Source organism: Pristiophorus japonicus, chromosome 3, assembly GCF_044704955.1.
Source record: "Pristiophorus japonicus isolate sPriJap1 chromosome 3, sPriJap1.hap1, whole genome shotgun sequence".
NCBI classification, from domain to species: Eukaryota; Metazoa; Chordata; class Chondrichthyes; family Pristiophoridae; genus Pristiophorus; species Pristiophorus japonicus.
In genome coordinates, this window is record NC_091979.1 from 304,749,644 (window position 1) to 304,775,169 (window position 25,526).

The following is a 25,526-nucleotide window of genomic DNA, read 5'->3' on the forward strand; positions in this document are numbered from 1 at the left end:
TTCAATAAGTGATCAAAAAGGCTAATTGAATGTTGGCCTTTATCTCAAAGTGGCTGGAATACAAAGCGGAGGAAGTTATGCCACAGTTGTATTAAGCCTTGGTCAGACTGCATCTGCAGTACTGCATTTAATTCTGGACACGCCACCCCAGGAAGGATATATTGTCCTTGGGGGAGCTACAGTGCAGAGTCACTTGAATGATACTTATTACAGACAAGTGTGTGTTGGGGCAGTGTGTGTGTGTGTGTATGTATGTGTGTCGGGGCAGTGTGTGTGTGTATGTATGTGTGTTGGGGCAGTGTGTGTGTGTGTGTGTGTGTGTGTGTGTGTGTCGGGGCTGTGTGATGGTGTGTGTGTCAGGGCAGTGTGTGTGTATGTGTGTGTTGGGGCAGTGTGTGTGTGTGTCGGGGCTGTGTGTGTGTGTGTGTCGGGGCAGTGTGTGTGTGGGGGTACTGAGGGAATGATCAGCCATTATCTTATTGAATGGCGGTGCAAGCTCGAAGGGCCAAATGGCCTACTCCTGCACCTATTTTCTATGTTTCTATGTTTCTATGAAAGGCCAAATTATAAGGACAGATTGCATAAACCTGGCTTGTATTCCCTTGAGTATTGAGAAGTGATCTGATTGAGGTGTTTTAAATGCTAAAAGGATTTGTTAGTGTAGGTACGGAGAAACTATTTCCTTTAGTGGGGGAGTCCAGAACAAGGAGACATAACCTTAAAATTAGAGCTCGTCCGTTCAGGGGTGAAATCAGGAAGCACTTCTTCACACAAAGGGTAGTGGAATTCTCTCCCCGACAAAAGGCTGTGGATTCTGGGTCAATTGGAGCTTTTAAGACTGAGATTGCTCGGTTATTGTTAGGTTAGGGTATCACGGGATATGGAGCAAAGACAGGTAAATGGACTGAGGTACAGATCAGCCATGATCAAATTGAATGGCAGAGCAGGCTCGAGGGGCTGAATGGCTGACTCCTGTTATTTCTGTTCCTATAAGTGCAATATTTACATCCTGTAACATTGTCTCTAACTCCTGTCTGTGATGCTTAAAGGTCCTGGATGGGATCTTGCCGCAGTTTGGCAGAATGGGACAGGAATCCCACCTGCCCTGAAGGCTACGCTGATGACCAAAACCATTTCCTGGGGTTGGTTTCAGTTCGATCATTTTGGTGGACTCCAAGGGATGATTCCTGTCAGGTTGGGAGGGGCCCACGCATGGGGAAGAGAGGAAGGGAAGTTCCTGGAGCAACAGAACATGACTGGCTGCTTTTGGGGTAGCATTGGAATTGTATTTTAAATGGGGAGGAGGGATGGGGACAGTGATCAATTACCCTTTCTGAAGGGGGAGGAGATTTAAATTTAAATCCCACTCTGCTGTCATAGCAATGCTGTATAAGAACATAAGAAATACAAGCAGGAGTAGGCCATACGGCCCCTCGAGCCTGCTCTGCCATTTAATATAATCATGGCTGATCTGATCATGGACTCAGGTCCACTTCCCCGCCCGTTCCCCATAATCCCTTATTCCCTTATCGGTTAAGAAACTGTCTATTTCTGTCTTAAATTTATTCAATGTCCCAGCTTCCACAGCTGTCTGAGGCAGCGAATTCCACAGATTTACAACCCTCTGAGAGAAGAAATTTCTCCTCATTTCTGTTTTAAATGGGTGGTCCCTTATTCTAAGATCGTGCCCTCTAATTCTAGTCTTCCGCATCAGTGGAAACATCCTCTCTGCATCCAGCTTGTCAAGCTCCCTCATAATCTTATACGTTTCGATAAGATCACCTCTCATTCTCTGAATTCCAATGAGTAGAGGCCCAACCTACTCAACCTGTCATATCTTAGAGAGCACAACATCACACAGCCTGTAAAATGGCTGCAGGTTCCAGTGACCCCTGACCTGCTGGTCAGGTGACCTGCTCTTTATTAACAGCACTAGCTGCAGTAACACAGGTGTCCACAGTGTGGACCTACAGACATTACACTTCTCCCCCCTAAATGATGAGTTAATGGCCCAGAAATTCCTCTGGGGGTCTTCCCGCGGGCAATTGCCTCCTCGTTGGAGATTTTTTACGAATTTACCTGGTGATCTAGGAGGCGCCCTGATTTCTGATGGGGAGGCCTTCTCTTCCCGCGCTGCGAAGCGCGTTCCCACCCAGAGGGTCCCGACGCAGAAGATGCAGTCATGTGTGACTGCTCAGCCAATCAGGTAAGTATTTCACAGGTTCCCATTAATAGCACTGAGACGTGCTTATCTACGAGTTCTCAGTGCTATTAATGGGAACAAAAGCAATCACACAAAATAATAAAAAATAAAAAACAGACCATAGATATTTAAAATTAATTGAAATTAAAGGTATAAAAATAAAATATTTTCCCGATTTTGAAAAAGTTTTTTTTATTTATGGTTAAAAATAAACTTACCATAGTGGGGAGGGTTTTTAAGAATAAAATGTGTTTTTATAACTTTATTTTAAAATGTTTTTGTGTATTTTTAAAACACTTGGGCCTGTAAAAGTAGACTATATGCCTGCTTTTTCAGGCGCAAGATTTTAAAGGACATTTGCTGGGCAAGATATTCGTAAATATCGGATATTTTGCCCTGCAAATGTCCTCGCTCTCGATCTGCGGATGATCTGTCAAGCTACAAAACTTGTCAGATCAGAAAAGACGGTTTTCAGCGCATGCGCATTGCGCACTGAAAACCAGCTTTTCCGATGCCATCCGGGGTCTGTGGGAACTTCATAAGGACCCGGGACATCGGAATTCCAGCACCATTACAACAACAATCATCATACATAACTTGCATGGTTATACATAACAAAAGATATGGACTTATTTTGCCATGTTTATAAATTAAGCTTAACCACTTGTTTTCTGTTTCGAAGAGGATACCTTCGCTCTCGAACAGAACCTTCCAAACATGGTGTTGAATTTAAACTCAATCGAGGCTGATCCTGAGGGAAGTTTTCCTCTAAGCGATGCCCTTGATTTCCATTTGAACTCTCTCTCACTTCAGACTGTTTGTTTTCCTGACTCGGACTCAGACTTAAATTCTGACTTTCTCTTGGATTTGTTTCCAGTACATTGGATGTAAGATGTGCTACTGGTGTATGTAAACTATCTGATGAGTCAGAAATAATCACTCCCACCTTCAACTACTTCCATGTCTGTGGGTAAAATATGATCAATGTGAACAAACCTAACCTTTCCATTATCAAACATCTTGACCAAGTAAGTGCGAGGACCACATATCTTCACCACTCTTCCTGGTAACCACTTTACCCATTTATGGTGATGGTTCTTCACTCTCACCTTCTGATTTAATTTCACACTTCTCTCTTTTACTCTACCTCTATCATGATTCTCGTTCTGTCTTAATTGTGTCTCTTCTATGGACTGTGCCAAGTTTGGTTTTAACAACGAGAATCTGGTTCGTGGCTGTTGTTTGAGAAACAAGTCTGCTGGTGTTCTACCAGTAGTTGTAAGAGGAGTATTACGATACGCAATTAGAAAATTAGCCAATCTGTGGTCCAATGACAATTGTCGTTTCTTTGGATTTGGATCCAACATTTGTTTGATAAGGGCACGTTTTACAATTTGAACAGTGCGCTCTACTGCACCATTTGAAGCAGGGTGGTACGGTGGGACCATTTTTGCTCGTGAACTGTGCAAATTCTTCTGAACGAAATTGTGGTCCATTATCCGAAACAATTTCTTCTGGGAGGCCAAATGAAGAAAATAATCTTCGCAAAATGTCTAATGTTTTACTTGTTATTTTTCACATTGGAAACACCTCGACCCACTTTGAATGGCTATTAATCAAAATGAACAATTGTTGCCCTACTAGCAAAATCAATATGTAGCCTTTGCCACACCCTAGGAGGCCATTTCCATGGCTGCAATGGTACTGATGGTGGTTGCTTGCTTACCGATTGACATGTCGTACACTGACTGACGATGTACTCTATATCTTTATCAAGACCTGGCCACCATAAGTAACTGCATGCAAAACTCTTGGTCAAGCACATTCCCAGATGCTGGTCATGGAGGTCTCCTAATAATTTAGACCTGAATTTATTTGGTATAACCATTCTTGCACCTCACATGATACAATCTTTATCGACTGATAATTCATTCCTATGAATGAAGAATGGATGAATATCTTTGTCTGTTAGCTGGTTTGGCCATCCTTTTGCAATATAATCATACACCTTTGACGTAACTGGGTCACGTTTGGTTTCCCTCCCAATCTTGTCAGCTGTGACTGGCAGCTCATCGATGTATGAAAAATAGAACACCTCTTCCCTATCGGATGTAACTTGTGATGGGGAAGGCAATCTAGACATAGCATCAGCATTACTGTGATAAACTGATCATCTGTATTCAATATCATATGTATATGCTGACAAAATCAAAGCCCATCTCTGCATTCGGCTGCAGCTAATGTTGGAACTGGGGACTTTGGATGGAGGTTTGCTGTCAGAGGCTTATGGTCCGTAACGACAGTAAACTTACGACCATACATCGAAACATAGAAAATAGGTGCAGGAGTAGGCCATTCGGCCCTTCGAGCCTGCACCACCATTCAAAATGATCATGGCTGATCATGCAACTTCAGTACCCCATTCCTGCTTTCTCTCCATAGCGCTTGATTCCTTTAGCCGTAAGGGCCACATCTAACTCCCTTTTGAATATATCTAATGAACTGGCCTCAACAACTTTCTGTGGTAGAGAATTCCACAAGTTCACAATTCTCTGAGTGAAGAAGTTTCTCCTCATCTCGGTCCTAAATGGCTTACCCCTTATCCATAGACTGTGACCCCTGGTTCTGGACTTCCGCAACATCGGGAACATTCTTCCTGCATCTAACCTTTCCAATCCCGTCAGAATTTTATATGTTTCTATGAGGTCCCCTCTCATTCTTCTAAATTGCAATGAATATAAGCCTAGTCGATCCAGTCTTTCTTCATATGTCAGTCCTGCCCTCCCGGGAATCAGTCTGGTGAACCTTCGCTGCATTCCCTCAATAGCATGAATGTCCTTCCTCATATTAGGACACCAAAACTGTACACAATATACAAGGTGTGGCCTCACCAAGGCCCTGTACAACTGAAGTAAGACCTCCCTACTCCTGTACTCAAATCCTCTCGCTATAAAGGCCAACACGCCATTTGACTTTTTCACCGCCTGCTGTACCTGCATGCCAACTTTCAATGACTGATGTACCATGACACCCAGGTCTCGTTGCACCTCCCCTTTTCCTAATCTGTCACCATTCAGATAATATTCTGCCTTCCTGTATTTTCTACCAAAGTGGATAATCTCACATTTATCCACATTATACTGCATCTGCCATGTATTTGCCCACTCACCTAACCTGTCCAAGTCACCCTGCAGCCACTTAGCATCCTCCTCACAGCTCACACTACCACCCAGCTTAGTGCCATCTGCAAACTTGGAGATATTACATTCAATTCCTTCGTCCAAATCATTAATGTATATTGTAAATAGCTGGGGTCCCAGCACTGAACCTTGCGGTACCCGACTAGTCACTGCCTGCCATTCTAAAAAGGACCTGTTTATTCCTACTCTTTGCTTCCTGTCTGCCAACCAGTTCTCTATCCATGTCAATACATTACCCCAAATACCATGTGCTTTGATTTTGCACACTAATCTCTTATGTGGGACCTTGTCAAAAGCCTTTTGAAAGTCCAAATTCACCACATCCACTGGTTCTCCCTTGTCCACTCTACGAGTTACATGCTCAAAAAATTCTAGAACATTTGTCAATCATGATTTCCCTTTCATAAATCCATGCTGACTTGGACCGATCCTGTCACTGCTTTCCAAATGCGCTGCTATTATATCTTTAATAATTGATTGCAACATTTTTCCCACTATCGATATCAGGCTAACCGGTATATAATTTCCTGTTTTCTCTCTTCCTCCTTTTTTAAAAAGTGGGGTTACATTAGCTACCCTCCAATCCACAGGAAGTTATCCAAAGTCTATAGAATGTTGGAAAATGACCACCAATGCATCCACTATTTCTAGGGCCACTTCCTTAAGTACTCTGGGATGCAGACTATCAGGCCCTGGGGATTTATCGGCCTTCAATCCCATCAGTTTCTCTAACACAATTTCCTGACTAATAAGGATTTCCTTCACTTCGTCCTTCTCGCTAGATCCTCGGTCCCCTAGTATTTCCGGAAGGTTATTTGTGTCTTCCTTAGTGAAGACAGAACCAAAGTATTTGTTCAGTTGGTCTGCCATTTCTTTGTTCCCCATTATAAATTCATCTGATTCTGATGGCAAGGGACCTACTTTTGTCTTCACTAATCTTTTTCTCTTCACATATCTATAGAAGCTTTTGCAGTCAGTTTTTATGTTCCCTGCAAGCTAACTCTCTTACTCTATTTTCCCCCTCCTAAATAAACCCTTTGCCCTCCTCTGCTGAATTCTAACTTTCTCCCAGTCCTCAGGTTTGCTGCTTTTTCTGGCCAATTTATTTGCCTCTTCCTTGGATTTAACACTATCCCTAATTTCCTTTGTTAGCCACGGATGAGCCACCTTCCCCGTTTTATTTTTACTCCAGACAGGGTTGTACAATTGTTGAAGTTCATCCATGTGATCTCTAAATGTCTGCCATTGCCTAACCACCGTCAACCCTTTAAGTATCATTCGCCAGTCTATCCTAGCCAATTCACATCTCATACCATCGAAGTTACCTTTCTTTAAGTTCAGGACTCGAGTCTCTGAATGAACTGTGTCACTCTCCATCTTAATGAAGAGTGACACATATTATGGTCACTCTTCCCCTCGGGGCTTCGCACAACAAGATTGCTAATTAATCCTCTCTCATTACACAACACCCAGTCTAGGATGGCCAGCTCTCTAGTTGGTTCCTTGACATATTGGTCTAGAAAACCATCCCTAATACACTCCAGGAAATCCTCCTCCACCGTATTGCTACCAGTTTGGTTAGCCCAATCAATATGTAGATTAAAGTCACCCATGATAACTGCTGTACCTTTATTGCACGTATCCCTAATTTCCTGTTTGATGCCATCCCCAACCTCACTACTACTGTTTGGTGGTCTGTACACAACTTCCACTAGCATATTCTGCCCTTTGGTGTTCCGCAGCTCTACCCATACAGATTCCACATCATCGAAGCTAATGTCCTTCCTTACTATTGTGTTAATGTCCTCTTTAACCAGCTACGCTAACCCGCCTCCTTTTCCTTTCTGTCTATCCTTCTTGAATATTGAATACCCTTTGGATGTTGAGTCCCCAGCCTTGGTCACCCTGGAGCCATGTCTCTGTAATCCCAATTACATCATATCCGTTAACAGCTATCTGCGCAGTTAATTCATCCACCTTATTACGAATGCTCCTCGCATTGAGACACAGAGTCTTCAGGCTTGTTTTTTTAACACTGTTTGTCCTTTTAGAATTATGTTGTAATATGGCCCTTTTTGATTTTTGACTTTGATTTCTCTGCCCTCCACTTTTCCTTATCTCCTTTCTACCTTTTGCTTCTGCCCCCATTTTATTTCCCTCTGTCTCCCTGCATAGGTTCCCATCCCCCTGGCATACTAGTTTAAACCCTCCCCAACAGCACTAGCAAACACTCCCCCTCGGACATCGGTTCCAGTCCTGCCCAGGTGCAGACAGTCCGGTTTGTAATGGTCCCACATCCCCGAGAACCGGTTCCAATGTCCCAGGAATTTAAATCCCTCCCTCTTGCACCATTCCTGAAGCCATGTATTCATCTTAACTATCCTGCTATTCCTACTCTGACTAGCACGTGGCACTGGTAGCAATCCTGAGATTACTACCCTTGAGGTCTTACTTTTTAATTTAATTCCTAGCTCCCTAAATTCAGCTTGTAGGACCTCATCCCTGTTTTTACCTATATTGTTGGTACCTTTATGCACCATGACAGCTGGCTGTTCACCCTCCCCCTCCAAAATGCCTTGCAGCCGCTCCGAGACATCCTTGACCCTTGCACCAGGGAGGCAACATACCATCCTGGAGTCTCGATTTGCAGCCGCAGAAACGCCTATCTATTCCTCTTACAATAGAATCCGCTACCACTATAGCTCTCCCACTCTTTTTCCTGTGCAGCAGAGTCACACATGGTGCCATGAGCTTGGCTGCTGCTGCCTTCCCCTGATGAGCCATCTTCCCCAACAGTATTCAAAATGGTATATCTGTTTTGGAGGGAGATGACCGGAGGGGACTCCTGCACTACCTTCCTGCTCCTGCTCTGCCTGATGGTCACCCATTCCCTATCTGCCTGTGTAACCTTTACCTGCGGTGTGACCAGCTCACTAAACGTGCTTTTCACGACATCCTCAGCATCGCGGATGCTCCAGAGTGAATCCATGCGCAGCTCCAGTGCTGCAATGCGGTCGGACAGGAGCTGCAGCTGGATACACTTCCTGCACACATAGTAGTGTCCCTGATTTCCCTCACAACACAGAAGGAGCATGGCCCGGGTCTGCTTCCCTTTCGATTTGCGCATAATTACACTCACTGGCACTGAGAGTGTGTGAAGCAAAAGCAATTGATCTCTCCTCCTCACTACGTAATACATGAGAGATTACTGCCCGAACTTCATGCAGAGAGGCATCACATGCTAGCTTGATCTCCGGAGCTACGTCATAGTGAACTAACATGGCGTTCTCTACCAAATTGCTTTTACACTCCTTAAATGCTGTATTGCATTCTTTTGACCACTTCCAATGGACCTGTTTTTTCAATAGGTCATTCAGTGGATGTAATACTGTAGCCAAGTTTGGTAGGAACTTCCCATAATAGTTCAAAAGACCCAACAATGATCGAACTTCAGTGACATTCTTGGGAGTGGGTGCATTTCTGATTGCATCCAGTTTTTCCTTGGTTGGATGTAAACCATCTTTGTCTACTCTGTATCCTAAGTACTCCACTGAGTTTTGAAATAACTCACACTTACGAGCAGACACTCGTACTCTGTGCTTCTCTAGCCGTTTGAGGACTTCATTCAATATGTTATTATGAATTTGCCTAGTTGGTGCTGAAATTAGTCATCTAAATAACATACTATGCCTTCAATACCTTGCAAAATCTGGTTCAATACCCCTTGGAATATGGCAGAGGCAGAAGACACTCCAAATGGTAGCCTATAAAATTGATATCGGCCTAGATGAGTATTTATAGTCAAACATTACTTGGACTCCTCATTTAGTTCAAGCTGTAAGTAGGCTTTCGTAAGATCCAACTTTGAGAAAATCTGACCCCCTGTCAGTGTTGTGAACAAATCTTCTATATTTGGCAGCGTATTTGGGACATTACCCTCTAGAACCTGGTTTACGGTTACTTTATAATCACCACACAATCTTACCTTACCATCGGACTAGGTAAAACAACACTAGCCCAATTATATCGATCTATCTTCGAAATAATGTTCTCAGTCTCTCGTCTTTTGAGTTTTTGCTCAACTTTCTCCTGGAGTGCATATGGTACGGAATGTGGCGTGCAGTAAACCTGTTGTGTTCCTAACACAGATGAGACTGCACACAGGGAGGTTAAAGTAACAGTGACCTCAGTCTTTATTAAGACACTCCAGAGTGAGGAACAGGCCTTAGGGGCCAGCTTATATACAGTGCTCCGAAGGGATGCTGGGATCCCTTGGGACTTCACGGGATGCACTCCCTAGTGGCGGAACATGGGAGTGCATGCTTTACAGATACACAACATCACTCCGCCCCCCAAAGTCAAAGTGAAAACTATTTACAAGGTGAGGCGGTCAGGAGCCTTTCTTTCCCTGGTGGACCGCCTCGGCACAAATGTCAGTTCTGGTGTGTTGGCTGTGCCCTCGCTGGGCTGGCGTGTTGTTGGCCCTGCAGGGCTGCTGGGTGAGCCTGGCCTTGCTGGGGTGTTGGGCGTGATGGGTTTGATTTCCTGGTCCGGCATGGTGTCGTTGATCCTTTGGGTGTGTTTTGTGGGCTAGAAAAAGGTGGTGTCTGCTGTGGGTTGTTCAGGGCAGTCTGTGAACCGCAGCCTCGTTTGGTCCAGGTGCTTTCTGCAAATTTGTCCATTGTCTAGTTTGACTACAAACACCCTATTCCCTTCTTTAGCTATCACCGTGCCCGCGATCCATTTGGGACCATGTCCATAGTTTAGCACATACACAGGGTCATTCAGATCAATTTCCCGTGACACAGTGGCGCGACCATCGTTTACATTTTGTTGCTGCCGCCTGCTCTCTACCTGATCATGCAGGTTGGGGTGAACCAGTGAGAGTCTGGTTTTAAGTGTCCTTTTCATGAGTAGCTCAGCCGGGGGCACCCCTGTGAGCAAGTGGGGTCTCGTGCGGTAGCTGAGCAGTACTCGGGACAGGCGGGTTTGGAGTGAGCCTTCTGTGACTCGTTTAAGGCTCTGTTTGATTGTTTGTACTGCCTGCTCTGCCTGCCCATTGGAGGCTGGTTTAAACGGGGCCGAGGTGACATGTTTGATCCCATTGCGGGTCATGAATTCTTTAAATTCGGCACTGGTGAAACATGGCCCGTTGTCATTGACCAGTATGTCAGGCAGGCCGTGGGTGGCAAACATGGCCCTCAGGCTTTCAATGGTGGCGGTGGTGGTGCTTCCCGACATTAGTTCACATTCAATCCATTTTGAAAAAGCATCCACCACCACCAGGAACATTTTATCGAGAAACGGGCCCGCATAGCTGACATGGATCCTCGACCACGGACTGGAGGGCCAGGACCACAAACTTAGTGGTGCCTCTCTGGGCGTGTTGCTCAACTGAGCACACACGCTGCATTGCCGTACACAGGACTCGAAGTCAGAGTCGATACCGGGCCACCACACGTGGGATCTGGCTATCGCTTTCATCATTACTATACCCGGGAGTGTGCTGTGGATATCCAAGATGAACATCTCCTTGCCCTTTTTGGGTAGCACTACGCGGTTACCCCACAACAGGCAGTCTGCCTGAATGGACAGCTCGTCCTTTTGCCACTGGAACGGCTTGATTAGCTCTTGCATTTCAACGGGGATGCTGGCCCAGCTCCCATGCAGTACACAGTTTTTTACTCGGGACAGCAGAGGATCTTGGCTGGTCGAAGTCCTAATCTGGCGGGCCGTGATAGGTGATTTATCATTTTCAAACGCTTCCATTACCATCAACAAGTCTGCGGGCTGCGCCACCATCAACAAGTTTGCAGGCTGCGCCATTTCCACCCCCATAGTTTGCAATGGTAGCCGACTGAGAGCATCCGCACAGTTCTCGGTGCCTGGCCTGTGATGGATGGTATAGTGCCCACTTTTGTATGCAGGTTGAGGCATTAGTATTTATCCCCTTGTTTTCAGTGAACAGGGATATGAGAGACTTGTGATCGGTTTCCAGCTCAAATTTGAGGCCAAACAGGTACTGATGCATTTTGTTTACCCTGAACACACATGCTAATGCCTCTTTCTCAATCATGCTGTAGGCCCTCTCGGCCTTAGACAAGCTCCTGGAAGCATGGGCGACAGGTTGCAACTTCCCCGCAACGTTAGCTTGTTGTAATACACACCCGGCTACGTACAACGACGCATCACATGCTAGCACAAGTCTTTTACACGGGTTATACAATACAAGCAGCTTGTTGGAGCATAAAATGTTTCTGGCTTTCTCAAAAGCAATTACTTGGTTTTTTTCCCCATACCCAGTTCTCACCTTTACGCAATAATACATGTCGGGGCTCTAAGAGGGTGCTTAACCCCGGTAGGAAGTTACCAAAATAGTTGAGGAGTGCCAGGAACGACCGCAGCTCCGTGACGTTCTGTGGCCTGGGCGCGTTCCTGATAGCCTCTGTCTTGGCGTCTGTGGGCCGAATGCCGTCCGCCGCGATCTTTCTCCCCAAAAACTCCACTTCTGTTGCCATGAAGACGCATTTTGACCTCTTCAGCCGCAGCCCTGCGCAATTCAGTCATTGGAGGACCTCCTCCAGGTTTTGTAGGTGCTCGACGGTGTCCCGACCCGTGACCAATATGTCGTCTTGAAAAACCACTGTGCATGATACCGACTCGAGTAGGCTCTCCATGTTTCTCTGGAAGATCGCTGCAGCTGACCGAATTCCAAACGGGCATCTGTTGTAGATGAACAATCCCTTGTGCGTGTTGATGCAGGTGAGGCCCTTCGAAGACTCCTCCAGCTCCTGCGTCATGTAAGCCGAAGTCAGGTCGAGCTTGGTGAACATCTTGCCTCCTGCCAGCGTCGCAAATAGGTCATCTGCCTTAGGTAGCGGGCATTGGTCCTGTAGCAAGAAACAATTAATAGTTACTTTATAATCGCCGCAAATCCTGACCGTGCCATCACTTTTGAGCACTGGAACAATCGGGTTGGCCCACTCGCTGAATTCCACTGGGGAGACGATGCCCTCGCGTTGCAGCCTGTCCAGCTCGATTTCCACTCTCTCCCTCATCATGTGAGGTACCGCTCGCGCCTTGTGGTGAATGGGTCGTGCCTCTGGGACCAAGTGGATCCACACCTTCACCCAGAAAAGTTTCCAATGCCTGGCTCAAAAAGGGAAGGAAATGTGTTAAGAACCTGGGTACATGAGGCCTCATCGACATGTGATAACGCTCAGATGTCATCCCAGTTCCAGCGGATTTTGCCCAGCCAGCTCCTACGAATGAGAGGGCGAGTCTGAGCGCAGAAGGAGAGCGCGTGCAGAGAGACCTGGTTGTGCATTATGGCATTTTTATACATGGCAAGATGTGGCTCTCAATACCGTGACATGGTGAGAGAATGCAGATGAGAAGTGTGATGCGGTACGAATGGGACAATCCAGAGTGGCAGTTCGTGCACCGTGCCCTCGTGGGTGACCTTGACCATGGCGCTGCCCAGGACAGTGATAAGCTCTTTGGTGTACGTTCTCAGTTTCGTGTGGATGGGGCTCAGGGCTGGTCTGAGTGCCTTGTTGCACCACAGTCTCGCAAACATCTTATTACTCATGATGGATGGGCTAGCGCCAATGTCCAGTTCCATGGCTACGGGTAAGCTATTCAATTTTACGTTTAGCATTATAGGTGGACATTTCGTCAAAAATGTGTGCACCCCATGTACTTCAGCATCTGCCTCCTTTCTCTGAGGCTCGAAATTGCTTTGGTCCACCATGGACTGATCTTTCTCTGCCACGTGGTGGTTAGCAGGTTTTGCAGAGCTTGCAGCTCGTCTGCAAGCTCGTTGGAGGTGCCCCATTGTTGCACAACTCTTGCAAACATACCCTTTGAAGAGGCATGAATAGGCTGAATGGAAGCCTCCACAACACCAACAAGGTGTGAATTGCCTTGCATTCATCCTTTGTTGGGGACTCTGAGTCATCTGGGTCACCTGAGGCCTGTTGGCATTTGCAGACTCGTGGGTTCTGCCCTGTACATTTCTGCTCGCAAATACAGTTCCAGTTAATTTATGAACATTGCTAGCACTTGTATGCTGAGAGATTTGTTTGGTGTTATCACTGGTGGACATAAACGCCTGTGCTATCGCAATGGCCTTACTGAGGGTCGGTGTCTCTACAGTCAAAAGTTTTCGTAGGATGGTCTCGTGGCCAATGCCCAGTACAAAAAAGTCTCTGAGCATTTGCTCCAGGTAGCCATCAAACTCACATTGTCCTGCAAGTCACCTTAGCTCGGTGACGTAGCTCGCCACTTCCTGACCTTCAGATCGCTGGTACGTATAGAAATGATACCTTGCCATCAGCACGCTCTCCCTCAGGTTAAGATGCCCCCGAACCAGTGTACACAGCTCCTCATACGACTTATCTGTGGGTTTCACCAGAGCCAGAAGATTCGTCATGAGGCTGTAGGTCGGTGCCCCGCAGACTGTGAGGAGGACCGCTCTCCTTTTTGCAGCGCTTCCTTCTCCGTCCAGCTCGTTGGCTACAAAGTACTGGTCTAACCATTCGACATAGGCTTCCCAGTCCTCACCCTCCGAGAACTTCTCCAAGATGCCCACAATTTGCTGCATCTTTGCGTCGGATTTGTGTACTTGTCGCCAGTTGATGTGTTCCTAACACAGATGAGACTGCACACAGGGAGGTTAAAGTAACAGTGACCTCAGTCTTAATTAAGACAATCCAGAGTGAGGAACAGGCCTTAGGGGCCAGCTTATATGCAGTGCTTACAAGGGATTCTGGGATCTCTTGGGACTTCAGGGGATGCACTCCCTGGTGGAGGAACATGGGATTGCATGCTTTACAGATACACAACAAAACTGATCTAGCATCCTTCTGTACCCTGATATTCACCTTGAAGCCCTGGATCGGACTGCCCGTTTCGCAGAACACCTTCGGATCATTCTTGATGACATCATCCTTTGACGCAAATCCAGCTTCAGTGATCCCAACCAATTTCTTCCTAGTAAGGCAGGCTTTTCTCCTGCCACTACTATTAGAAGCAAGCTCTGAATTTGATCCTTGTATTTCACCGGTACGGAGATACGACCTACCACCAGAATGTTCTTTCCCGAGTAGCCTCGCAGCTCTATCCTGGCATTCTCCAATGGGAAATCCCGCAATTTGTCGCGGTATAGTGACTCCGGTACTATACTCACGGATGTACCAGTGTCGATTTCCATGGGTATCCTGAATCCTGAAACATCTATGTGGATTATGATATTTTTCGAATCGCCATCCATTAATCTTGTGCTCCTGATGACGATTAACGCTAACATCTCCTCATCCTGTTGTTCTTCTTCCATGCTATGTAGTCTCTGGAGATTTCTACTTATAGCTTTGAAAGCTGGTTTACCCTTCAGTCGGCATGCCTTCGCAAGATGCCCAGTTTTCCTGCAGACGAAACACTCTGCTTTCACATATGGACAACTTTGATCACTGTGTTGTCCCAGACACCGATAGCAGGACGTCAATGCTCTGTTCCCATTTCCAGTTTCTGAGACTTTGGGACCCCCATCACCTTTTACTTTGAACCTGCAGGCGATTCACCTCGGTTGTCTGATGACTGAAATTAGTTTGAAATTCTTGGGAATATTGGTCGGCCATGCTCATCGACCTAGCTGTCTGGCAAGCTAAATCAGAAGTCAAGTTAGGCGTTGTCAATAACTTCCTTCTGATCACATCATTTTTCATCCCACAAACAAAGCGGTCTCGCAATACTCAGTTCTGAAAGTCTCCGAAATTACAGTGAATAGATAGCTTTTTTAATGCTACAGTTTACTCACTAATATTTTCTTTGGCCTTCTGATTTCGTATTCCGAAACGATAACTTTCAGCAATTTCTAATAGAATGGAGCTGTAATGTTGTTCTAGCTTCATTAGAATCTGTTTCGGTGTTGTATCCTTTGGCTTGTCAGGCACAAGCAAATTTATCAGCATTTCATACAACTCGGGCCCAGCCTCTGTTAAGAATATAGCTCTTTTTCGTTCCAACACCACCCGGTTATTGTCTTCATTAATGGGAATTTTGATGATATTATTTGCAGTGAAAAACATTTCTATCTGATCCACATACACTCTGAAACTTTCACGGTCGCATTGAAATTTCCCCACATGCCCTATAACTCCTATAGGGGCAGCCGTTTTGACTCTGGCAGTTTCACCAAGTGTGCTCGTAATTTACCTCGGATTTGTAGCTATTTCCAAAAACAGAGAAGCTCTCAAAGTCTCTCTGGCAGCTGGCTGAATCCTTCACCAACAATAATTTCAGCTTTGCATTATCCGATTACATCCGATTCCCGTCGCCAAATGTCATATCTTAGCGAGCACACACATCACACAGCCTGTAAAATGGCTGCAGGTTCCAGTGACTCCTGACCTGCTGGCCAGGTGACCTGCTCTTTATTAACAGCAGTAGCTGCAGTAACACAGGCGTCCACAGTGTGGAGCTATAGACATTACACAACCTAACCTCATAAGTAAACCCCCCTCATCCCCGGAATCAACCTTGTGAACCTTCTCTGAACTGCCATCAAAGCAAGTATATCCTTTCATAAATATGGAAACCAAAACTGCATGCAATATTCCAGGTGTGGCCTCGCCAATACCCTGTATAACTGTAGCAAGACTTCCCTGCTTTTATATTCCATCCCCTTTGCAATAAAGGCCAACATTCCATTTGCCTTCCTGATCACTTGCTGTACCTGTATACTAACCTTTTGTGTTTCATGCACAAGTACCCCCAGCTCCCGCTGTACTGCAGCACTGGCCCATCCCAGACACCAGCAACCCACCCCAGCCATGTAAGTGACTTGCAATAGGATCTCCTCTCTGGGGTTAGAGTAAGTGTGGGTTCTGCTCCACCGCACTTCCGTTGCCAGAGCGGACTCCCAGGAATTTTGAGGCCTAACTGTAAGGTTGACAGGTGGGCAGGGCAGGCGGGCAGCTATGTAGTCAGAGTGGGCAAGTAGGCAGGGAGGGCAGGACAGGTGGACAGGGCAACTGGGCAGGGCCAGTGGCCGGACAAGTAGGCAGGGCAACGGGTAGGCAAGACATCAGACAGAGTGACAATGAGAGCGACAGGCTGGCCTTATGAGATCCAAATCCCTGGGCTCAGGTGCTGAAGGAGCCCTCGATCTGGCCCTATGTTCAGTGGTTTGTGTGACTCATCCCCTGATACCTTGAGCCACACTCAGAGGGAACACAAAGTTAACTCTTTGAGTCTAGTGTTCTGTGACATGTGGCTTTCTAGAGTCCCAAACATAGATAACCTGTGAAAATTCATTTACAGCATACTGTCCCTTCAACCAAAGAACCAGCTGCAGAAAGGCTCTTGAATTCCAGTAATTCAATCGCTACGGTAAATCTTTTCACTTTTATTACACTTTTTTCCTGCATAAAACTCCAATGCTGCATTTGAATTTCATCTCGCTTCATATATCCACTTGTGCCAATAAGCAATAAAATACTTCAACCATCATATCAATAAAAAATATGTGCACAAACAAAGCTCGAATTTGAGATCTCCGATTTCTGTGTGAATATTATTCCTTATATCTACCGTATCTCATTTGTGTGAACATATGATGTCATTGCATTTATCTCTTATATCTCACTTCTTGTTTTAAATAATTTTTCAGGTCATCGACTATTTGACTGCCACGCCTGACTGGACACTGGGGTTTCACCAGACCCTCCTGATCCTACTTATAATAGGGAAATGGATACTTCCTATGGGAGTGGGCATCAACCGAGACCAACTATCCCAGCTCCTCCTGACGTTTGTGGGAATTGCGGCTGATATATTGGAGTTTAAGAGTGAAACCTTGTCAGAGCAGGGGGTCAGGTGGGCTTTATACCCAGCAGAAAATAGCATCAGTGTTATTGGAGCTGTGTATCATTAACTAACTAGCTGTAATACTAATTTCAGATGCCATCCTGAGCTGGTATTTGCCATTCTGGCCATTTGGACATGGAGTATGCTGCAGTTTCCCTTGGACCTTACAGGTAAATCTTAACGGCGCTTTCTACTCCCCCGGAGCATTTTGCAAATGTTAATAGTGACTGTGTTCAGGTATATTTTCAGTTTTGGAGAATGCTATTTTTGTTCCCAAAGTGTGTACGTGCTGTGGTGTTAGTTCATGCAGTGAGGTGCAATGGGGACTTGTTGCAGAGAGGTGCAGGATCAGAACGAGGTTGGTGTGACCGATCGTGCACAGACTAAGGGGAACCAGGTGAGATAGAGAACGAGGATCCGCAGAAATGGATCCTATCCAAAATGCACAATGTGCTTGATACCTGTGAGGATAAGGATAAAGACTGTCAGAAGGAGAGCCAGAATACTGACTGTAGCAACTTGGAGCAGAAAGCTGTCCAAAGGGAGGAGGAAGTGAAGTGTAATGTGGTAGTTGTAGGGCAGTCAATAATTAGGGGGACAGTTAGCATCCTTTGTAATCAGGATCGAGAGTCCCACATGGCATATTGCCTACCTGGTGCCAGGGTGAGGGACATCTCGAATTTTGGCGAGGGATGGGAGGGATCCAGTCATTGTGGTCCATGTTGAGACCAACAACATCGGGAAGAGTCGGCAAGAGGTTCTGTTCTGAGAGCACCAGGAAATAGGAGCTAAATTAAAAAACAAAACCTCAGGGTTATAATCTCTGGATTATTACCCAAGCCATGCGCAAATTGGCATAGAGATAAATAGATTAGGGAGGGAGTCGGAGGCCTATAAAAGGCCCAGCAGTTCGAGAGGCCAGCTGGTGCCGGTGCAGGGGCAGAAGGTAAACAAAAAAGTAGAAAGAATCGAAAGGTGACGTCACAGCCAAGGGGGTAAGTGATTGGCTGGTGATTGTGAGTCGTTTTTCTTTTTCTTTTCCTTTATCAGTAGGTAATCTTTATCACTGTTGCTGCCAAATTAAGTTAATCTAGGGGTTAGCTCATGGCAGGAGAGTTTGGACAAGTGTTATGCTCCTTCTGTGCTATGTGGGAACTCAGGGACGCTTCCAGTGTCCCTGACGACTACATGTGCGGGAAGTGTATCCTGCTGCAGCTCCTGACAGACCACATTGCGGCACGGGGGCTGTGGGTGGATTCACTCTGGAGCATCCGCGATGCTGAGGATGCCATGAATAGCACATTTAGTGAGTTGGTCTTACCGCAAGTAAAGGTGACACAGACAGATAGGGAATGGGAGACCAACTGGAAGAGCAGTGGAAGGAAGGTAGTGCAGGGGTCCCCTGCGGTCATCCACCTCCAAAACAGATACACTGTTTTGGGTACTGCTGGGGGGGATAACTCATCAGGGGAGAGCAGCAGCAGCCAAGTCCATGGCACCGTGGGTGGCTCTGCTGCACAGGAGGGCAGGAAAAAGAGTGGGAGAGCTATAGTGGTAGGGGATTCTATTGTAAGGGGAATAGAAAGACATTTCTGCGGCCGCAATCGAGACTCCAGGATGATATGTTGCCTCCCTGGTGCAAGGGTCAAGGATGTCTCGGAGCGGTTGCAGGACATTTTGAAGGGGGAGAGTGAACAGCCAGTTGTCGTGGTGCATATAGGTACCAACGATATAGGTAAAAAATGGGATAAGGTCCTACAAGGTGAAATTAGGGAGCTAGGAGTTAAATTAAAAAGTAGGACCTCAAAGGTATTAATCTCAGGATTGCTACCAGTGCCACGTGCTAGTCAGAGTAGGAACCATAGGATAGCTCAGATGAATACGTGGCTTGAGGAGTGGTGCAGAAGGGAGGGATTCAAATTCCTGGGACATTGGAACCGGTTCTGGGGGAGATGTTTGCTCGTGCTGTTGGGGAGGGGTTAAACTAATATGGCAGTGGGATGGGAACCTATGCAGAGCGACAAAGGGAAGGAGAATGGGGGCAGAAGCAAAAGATAGAAAGAAGAAAAGTAAAAGTGGAGGGCAGAGGCAAAAATCAAAAATGGCCACATTACAGCCAAATTCTAAAGGGGCAAAGTGTGTTCAAAAGACAAGCCTGAAGGCTCTGTGCCTCACTGCGAGGAGTATTCGTAATAAGGTGGACGAATTAACTGCACAGGCAGTAATTAATGAATATATGTAATTGGCATCACGGAGACATGGTTCCAGGGTGACCAAGGCTGGGAACTCAACATCCAGGGGTATTCAACATTCAGGAAGGATAGACAGAAAGGAAAAGGAGGTGGGGTAGCGTTGCTGGTTAAAGAGGAAATTAACGCAATAGTAAGGAAGGACATTAGCTTGGATGATGTGGAATCTGTATGGGTGGAGCTGTGGAATACCAGAAAACTCTAGTGGGATTTGTGTACAGACCACCAAACAGTCATCATCATCATAGGCAGTCCCTCGGAATCGAGGAGGACTTTCTTCCACTCCCAAAGTGAGTTCTTTGATGGCTGAACAGTCCAATACGAGAGCCACAGACCCTGTTACAGGTGGGACAGACATTCATCGAGGGAAGGGGTGGGTGGGGCTGGTTTGCCGCGCGCTCCTTCCACTGCCTGCGCCTGACCTCTTCATGCTCTTTGCGTTGAGACTCGAAGAGCTCAACGACCTCCCGGATGGACTTTCTCCACCTCGGGCGGTCTGCGGCCAGCGTCTCCCAGGTGTCAGTGGTGATGTCGCACTTTACCAGGGAGGCGTTAGGGGTGTCCTTGTAACGCTTCCGCTGTCCTTCTTTGGCTCATTTACCATGAAGGAGCTCCGCATAAAGCATTTGCGTAGGGAGTCTCGTATCTGGCATGCGTATTATGTGGCCTGCCCAGCGAAGCTGAACAAGTGTGGTCAATGCTTCAATACTGGGGATGTTAGCCTGGTCGAGACCACTGATGTTGGTGCGCCTGTCCTCCCTGGGGATTTGCAGGATCTTGCAGAGACATCGTTGGTGATATGTCTCCAGAGACATGAGGTGCCTTCTATACATTGTCCATGCCTCAGATCTATACAGGAGGGTGGGTAGACCATGAGTTTGGTGGTAGATTTGAGGGCCTGGTCTTCAAACACTCTTTTCCCCTGACGGCCGAAGGCTGCACTGGCGCACTGGAGGTGATGCTGAATCTCCGCATCAATGTCTGCCTTTGTTGATAAGAGGCTCCCGAGATATGGGAAATGGTCCATGTTGTCCAGGGCCGGGCCGTGGATCTTGATGATTGGAGGGCAGTGCTGTGCGGCGGTGACAGGCTGGTGGAAAACCTTTGTCTTACGGATGTTAAGCTCAAGGCCCAAGCTTTTATATGCCTCAGTGAATACATTGACTATATCCTGGAGTTCAGCCTCTGAATGTGCGCTGATGCAGGCGTCATCCGCATACTGCAGCTCAACGACAGAGGTTGGGGTGATCTTGGACCTGGCCTGCAGGAAGCATAGATTAAACAGCTTCCCACTGGTTCTGTACTTTAATTCCACTCCAGTGGGGAGCTTGTGGATTGTGAGGTGGAGCATGGCGGCGAGGAAGATTGAGAAGAGGGTTGGAGCAATAACGCAGCCCTGTTTGACCCCGGTCCGAACGTGGTTTGGGTCTGTAATGGATCCGATGGTAAGGATCACGGCCTGCATGTCATCGTGAAGCAGGCGAAGGATGTTGACAAACTTTTGGGGGCATCCGAAACGGAGGAGGATGCTCCATAGACCCTCACGGTTGACAGTGTCAAAGGCCTTTGTAAGATCAAAAAAGGCCATGTATAAGGGCTGGCGCTGCTCCCTGCATTTTTCCTGCAACTGGCAAAGATCATGTTTGTTTTGCCCCATAGGGGATGAAATCCGCATTGTGATTCCAGGAGGAGCTCCTCGGCCACAGGGAGAAGACGATTGAGGAGAACTCGAGCGACAACTTTCCCAGTGGCTGAAAGCAGGGAAATTCCCCTGTAGTTGCCGCAGTCGGACTTGTCCCCTTTTTAAAAAATGGTCACAATCACTGCATCTGAGATCTCCCGGCATGCTCTCCTCCCTCCAGATGAGAGAGATGAGGTCATGTATCCACGCTAACAGCACCTCTCCGCCATACCTTAGCACCTCAGCAGGGATTCCATCCGCACCCGTAGCCTTGTTATTCGTCAGCTGTTTTATGGCTTTGCCTACCTCGTGCAATGTTGGGGTCTCACTGAGATGGTGGCGGGTTGCATGCTGCGGGATGGAGTCGAGAACACTCGAGTCAAAGGCAGACTCTCGGTTGAGGAGATCTTCAAAGTGCTCCTTCCATCGGGCCCTGACAGTCTTGGTGTCCTTGATGAGTGTTTCCCCGTTCTTGGCCAGGAGTGGGTGGGGCCTTGGGAGTTTGGACCATAGGTGGCCTTTACTGCAGTGAAGAATCCTCGCATATCCTGGCTGTCGGCCAGTTGTTGTATCTCCTGTGCTTTCCCCATCCACCACCTGTTCTTTAGGTCCTGGGTTTTTTGTTGGACCTGAGCCTTGAGCCGTCTGTAATGTTGTTTTGCAGCTCCCGAGTTGGGTTGTTGCTTGAGGCTCAGAAATGCTTTGCGCTTGCGATCTATTAGTTCTTCGATCTCATGATCATTTTCATCAAACCAGTCCTGATTTTTTCTGGTTGAGTGACCAAGTGTCTCTTCACAGGCCCTGGTTATAGAGGCCTGGAGGTTAGACCAAGCGCTGTGGGAAGTCAGCATCTCAAGGTCATCAAGTCACACCAGATTGGCTGTGAGGCGCTGGCTGTATACGACTCTCTTAGCTGGGTCTCTATGTGCCCTGGCATTAACCTTTTTGCGGAACTGCTTCTGCTGTCCCCTCTGCTTTGGGGCAATGTTAATGTTGATAATGGATTGTGTCGTGTATGTAACATACAAATCACTGACTCCACACGGTCTGGTGTTGATCTAACTGCTGTGACCTTAGTCCTTTGTTGAACAGCTCCAGAGTGCTCCACAAGTGTGGTGGGCAGCCTTTTATACTACCTCGTGCAGGTACTTTCAGGTCTCCCACGACAGCGCCCTCTGTGGTGCACCATTGTACTTATCATACATTTAATGTACAGAGCAATACACAACATCACTGCCCCCCCCCCAGTTCAAAAAGCCGTTGCTTGAATCCCCTAAATCGAAAGACGCATTAGCCCATTGGTAATGTTGGTCACGGATCCACGTCCCTGAATTTAAACACAGTGACCATTCAGCATTGAAATATTAACTCTTGTCGTAATTCGCAATTCATGTCCATTATTTTAAACACAGTGATCACCCAGCATTAAAATATTATTTCTTGTCATAAATCCATCATCCTACATTCACATAGCACACAGACTCGCTCTAGCCTTACAAAAGTCCAAAAGTCTTTATGTGGGGACCGCAGTGGTGTGAGGCCCTTTTAAGACTCCCGGGAGCATTTCCCTTTTAAGACGCCATCTTGTGGCTCCCACGAGGCTTCCTTTGGGCGCCGCCATCTTAGGTGTTCTGCTGGCCTAGAAAGAAGAAGAAACAAGGAAGAAGGGAAAAGGAAAAAGCAAAACAGACCAGATCAAACCCTCTTGCAGCAGTGGCTCCCTGGACTCGATCAGTCACAGTGAGTCGCTCCGTGCTTGCTGCCGCTCTGCCTCATGTCCCTCCGAGTCGCGCCCGCCGCCGCCACAGCCTCCGCTCCCGCCACCGCCGCAGCCTCTGCTCCCGCCGTGGCCGCCTCTCCTGCGGTCTCCGTGGCCGCCACCATCGCGGCCGCTGCCACCACCCGACTGTTCCGCTGCGTGGGCCCCCCGGATCCGCCGGCCATCGATGGACCTCCCGCTTCTCGCCCGCAGCGCCCTGCCGGCCCGCACCCCAGCAATAGACCCGCACCTGTAACTTTGAGTGGAGGCTGACCTGCAAACCTGTTCTTCCAGGGTCTGCTCGTCTGTGGAGGCTGAGGCTGCTGGATTGCTTGGGGTCAGGAGTTCTGGGCTGCTGTCACCTGTGTGTGGATTTAGGCTGCAGCTCCAGCTCAGTTGGCACTGCTTTTTGGGAACCCTGGGAGCAGCAGTCTGTGGAGGAGTGAAGAAGTCTTCCCAGCTCCCACGGACCTTTCCCATCCATCTTCTGCCGAGCAGCGTTGACCCAACGCCTGCAATGACCCATAAGGGTAAACCATGCGTATCGCCCCCGTGAGATACCTGCACATCCCCTCTGCCGAGAACAGGTATCAGTTCCTTGGTGTAGGTACGCAGCTTCGCCGTGACCGGGACCAGCTTGGGTCATGCAGCCGGGTTACCCCATAGTTTCTCAAAAGTTCTCTGACTCATCAGTGACGGACCCAATCCCGTATCCACTGCCATACTCACTAGGACTCCGTCAATTTTTACTTCCATTATCACTGGGGGCGAATCGTCGGTGCACGTGTACAGTCCCAACCCCTCATCTTCTTCTGTCTGCTCCTCACTGAACCCCCCATCTCCTCAGCCACATGGTGAGTCCGATTTCTTTTACACGTACGCTGAAGGTGGCCTTTCAGGTGGCAGGTATTGCACGTATACTCCGCAAACCTGCCCCATGGCTTCCTCCACAGCGCCAGCATGGTGCTGCTTGATTGGCCCCCCTCGGCGGACTCTGAGCTCCAGGACCCCGAGGTTCGTGCTCTCTGCCCTGGGCAGAGCCACGTTCTGCAGTTTTGTCCATGGTGGGCGCTATCCTGTGGACAGTGCCTGCCAGGTTCGAGACTGTGTGGATCATTTGCTTGGTGCTGCAAGTCGAGGTCATATATGCCCGGCTGATGGTGATGGACTTTGTCAGAGTGACTGTCGGTTCCGTGGCTAACAGCTTGTGAAGGAGGCCCTCGTGGCCAATCGTCAAGGTGTGCGCCAAAATCACACGGTGCTGTGAGTCTCCTGAGGTCCGCAGCATATTTGGTGACATCCTGGCCCTCGGGTCTGCAGTGATGGTAAAATTTGTATCTGGCCGTGAGGATGCTCTCCTTTGGTTTCAACTGGTCACGAATGAGTGCGACCAGCTCCTCATATGACTTGTCCCTGGCGCTCGCGGGTGCCAGCAAATCCCTGATGAGACAGTAAACCTCATCGCTACAACTGGAAAGCAATATCACCTTACGCTTATCTCTCATTGCGTCCGTGCTCCCCGTCAGGTCATTTGCTGTGAAGTAGTACTCGAGCCTTTCCGTAAAGGCCTCCCATTCATTTCCCATGGTAAAATCCTTTAGCGAGCTCAGAGTAGCCACAGTTGCGTGGAGTTCATCCACTTCCTCGTCGCCAATGTCGTGTATGTAACATACAAATCACTGACTCCACACGGTCTGGTGTTGATCTAACTGCTGTGACCTTAGTCCTTTGTTGAACAGCTCCAGAGTGCTTCACAGGTGTAGTGGGCAGCCTTTTATAATGCCTCGTGCAGGTACTTTCAGGTCTCCCACCACAGCGCCCTCTGTGGTGCACCATTGTACTTATCATACATTTAATGTACCAGAGCAATACACAACAGATTGGATTAGGCGGTGGTCCGTCCAGCAGTCATCAACTCCTGTCGTGGCGCGGGTGGTGCGCATATCCTTGTGATCCCTGGCTCGGACGATGACATAGTCAAACAGGTGCCAGTGTTTGGAGCGAGGGTGTTGCCACGATTCCTTGTATTTGTCCCTCTGGCGGAACAGGGTGTTGGTGATGAGGAGTTCAGGTTCTAGACATTTTGTCAGGAGTAGGGTACCGCTGGAGTTGGCTTTCTCTACCCACTCTCTGCCAATCACACCTCCCCAGAGGGCTGTGTCTTTGCCGACCCTGGCATTAAAATCACCCAGGAGGATCAATTTGTCACCCGTGGGGATGCGGAACAAGGATGTCTCGAGGTTGGAATAAAAACCCTCTTTAGCCTCATCCGTTGCATCGAGTGTAGGGGCGTACGCACTGATGACTGTGGCACATTGGTTCCGAGATAGGGTAATACGAAGAGTCATGAGATGTTCGTTAACCCCACAGGGGGAGTCTTTGAGACGGTCGACCAGCTCATTCTTGACAGCAAAGCCGACTCCATGAAGGCGGCATTCTGCCTCTGGTTTCCCTCCACCATGTTCCTTCAACTGGCCTTCCCCTGCCCGCCGGGTCTCACTTAGGGCGGCGATGTCAATGTCGAAATGTCTGTGAGTTCCCGGGCAACTATGGCGGTGCGGCGTTC

General features: G+C 47.7%; 1 protein-coding gene across 1 annotated transcript in view; it reads left to right on the forward strand.

The window, feature by feature from the left end:
• tmem26b (transmembrane protein 26b) overlaps window positions 1-25,526 on the forward strand; it is a 49,348-nt gene that overhangs the window by 20,415 nt on the left and 3,407 nt on the right. Inside the window, exons 3-5 of the mRNA XM_070875053.1 lie at window positions 16,726-16,794; window positions 17,075-17,280; window positions 17,365-17,441. Coding sequence (XP_070731154.1) covers window positions 16,726-16,794; window positions 17,075-17,280; window positions 17,365-17,441 — 352 coding nt within the window. The remainder of the gene's footprint in view (window positions 1-16,725; window positions 16,795-17,074; window positions 17,281-17,364; window positions 17,442-25,526) is intronic.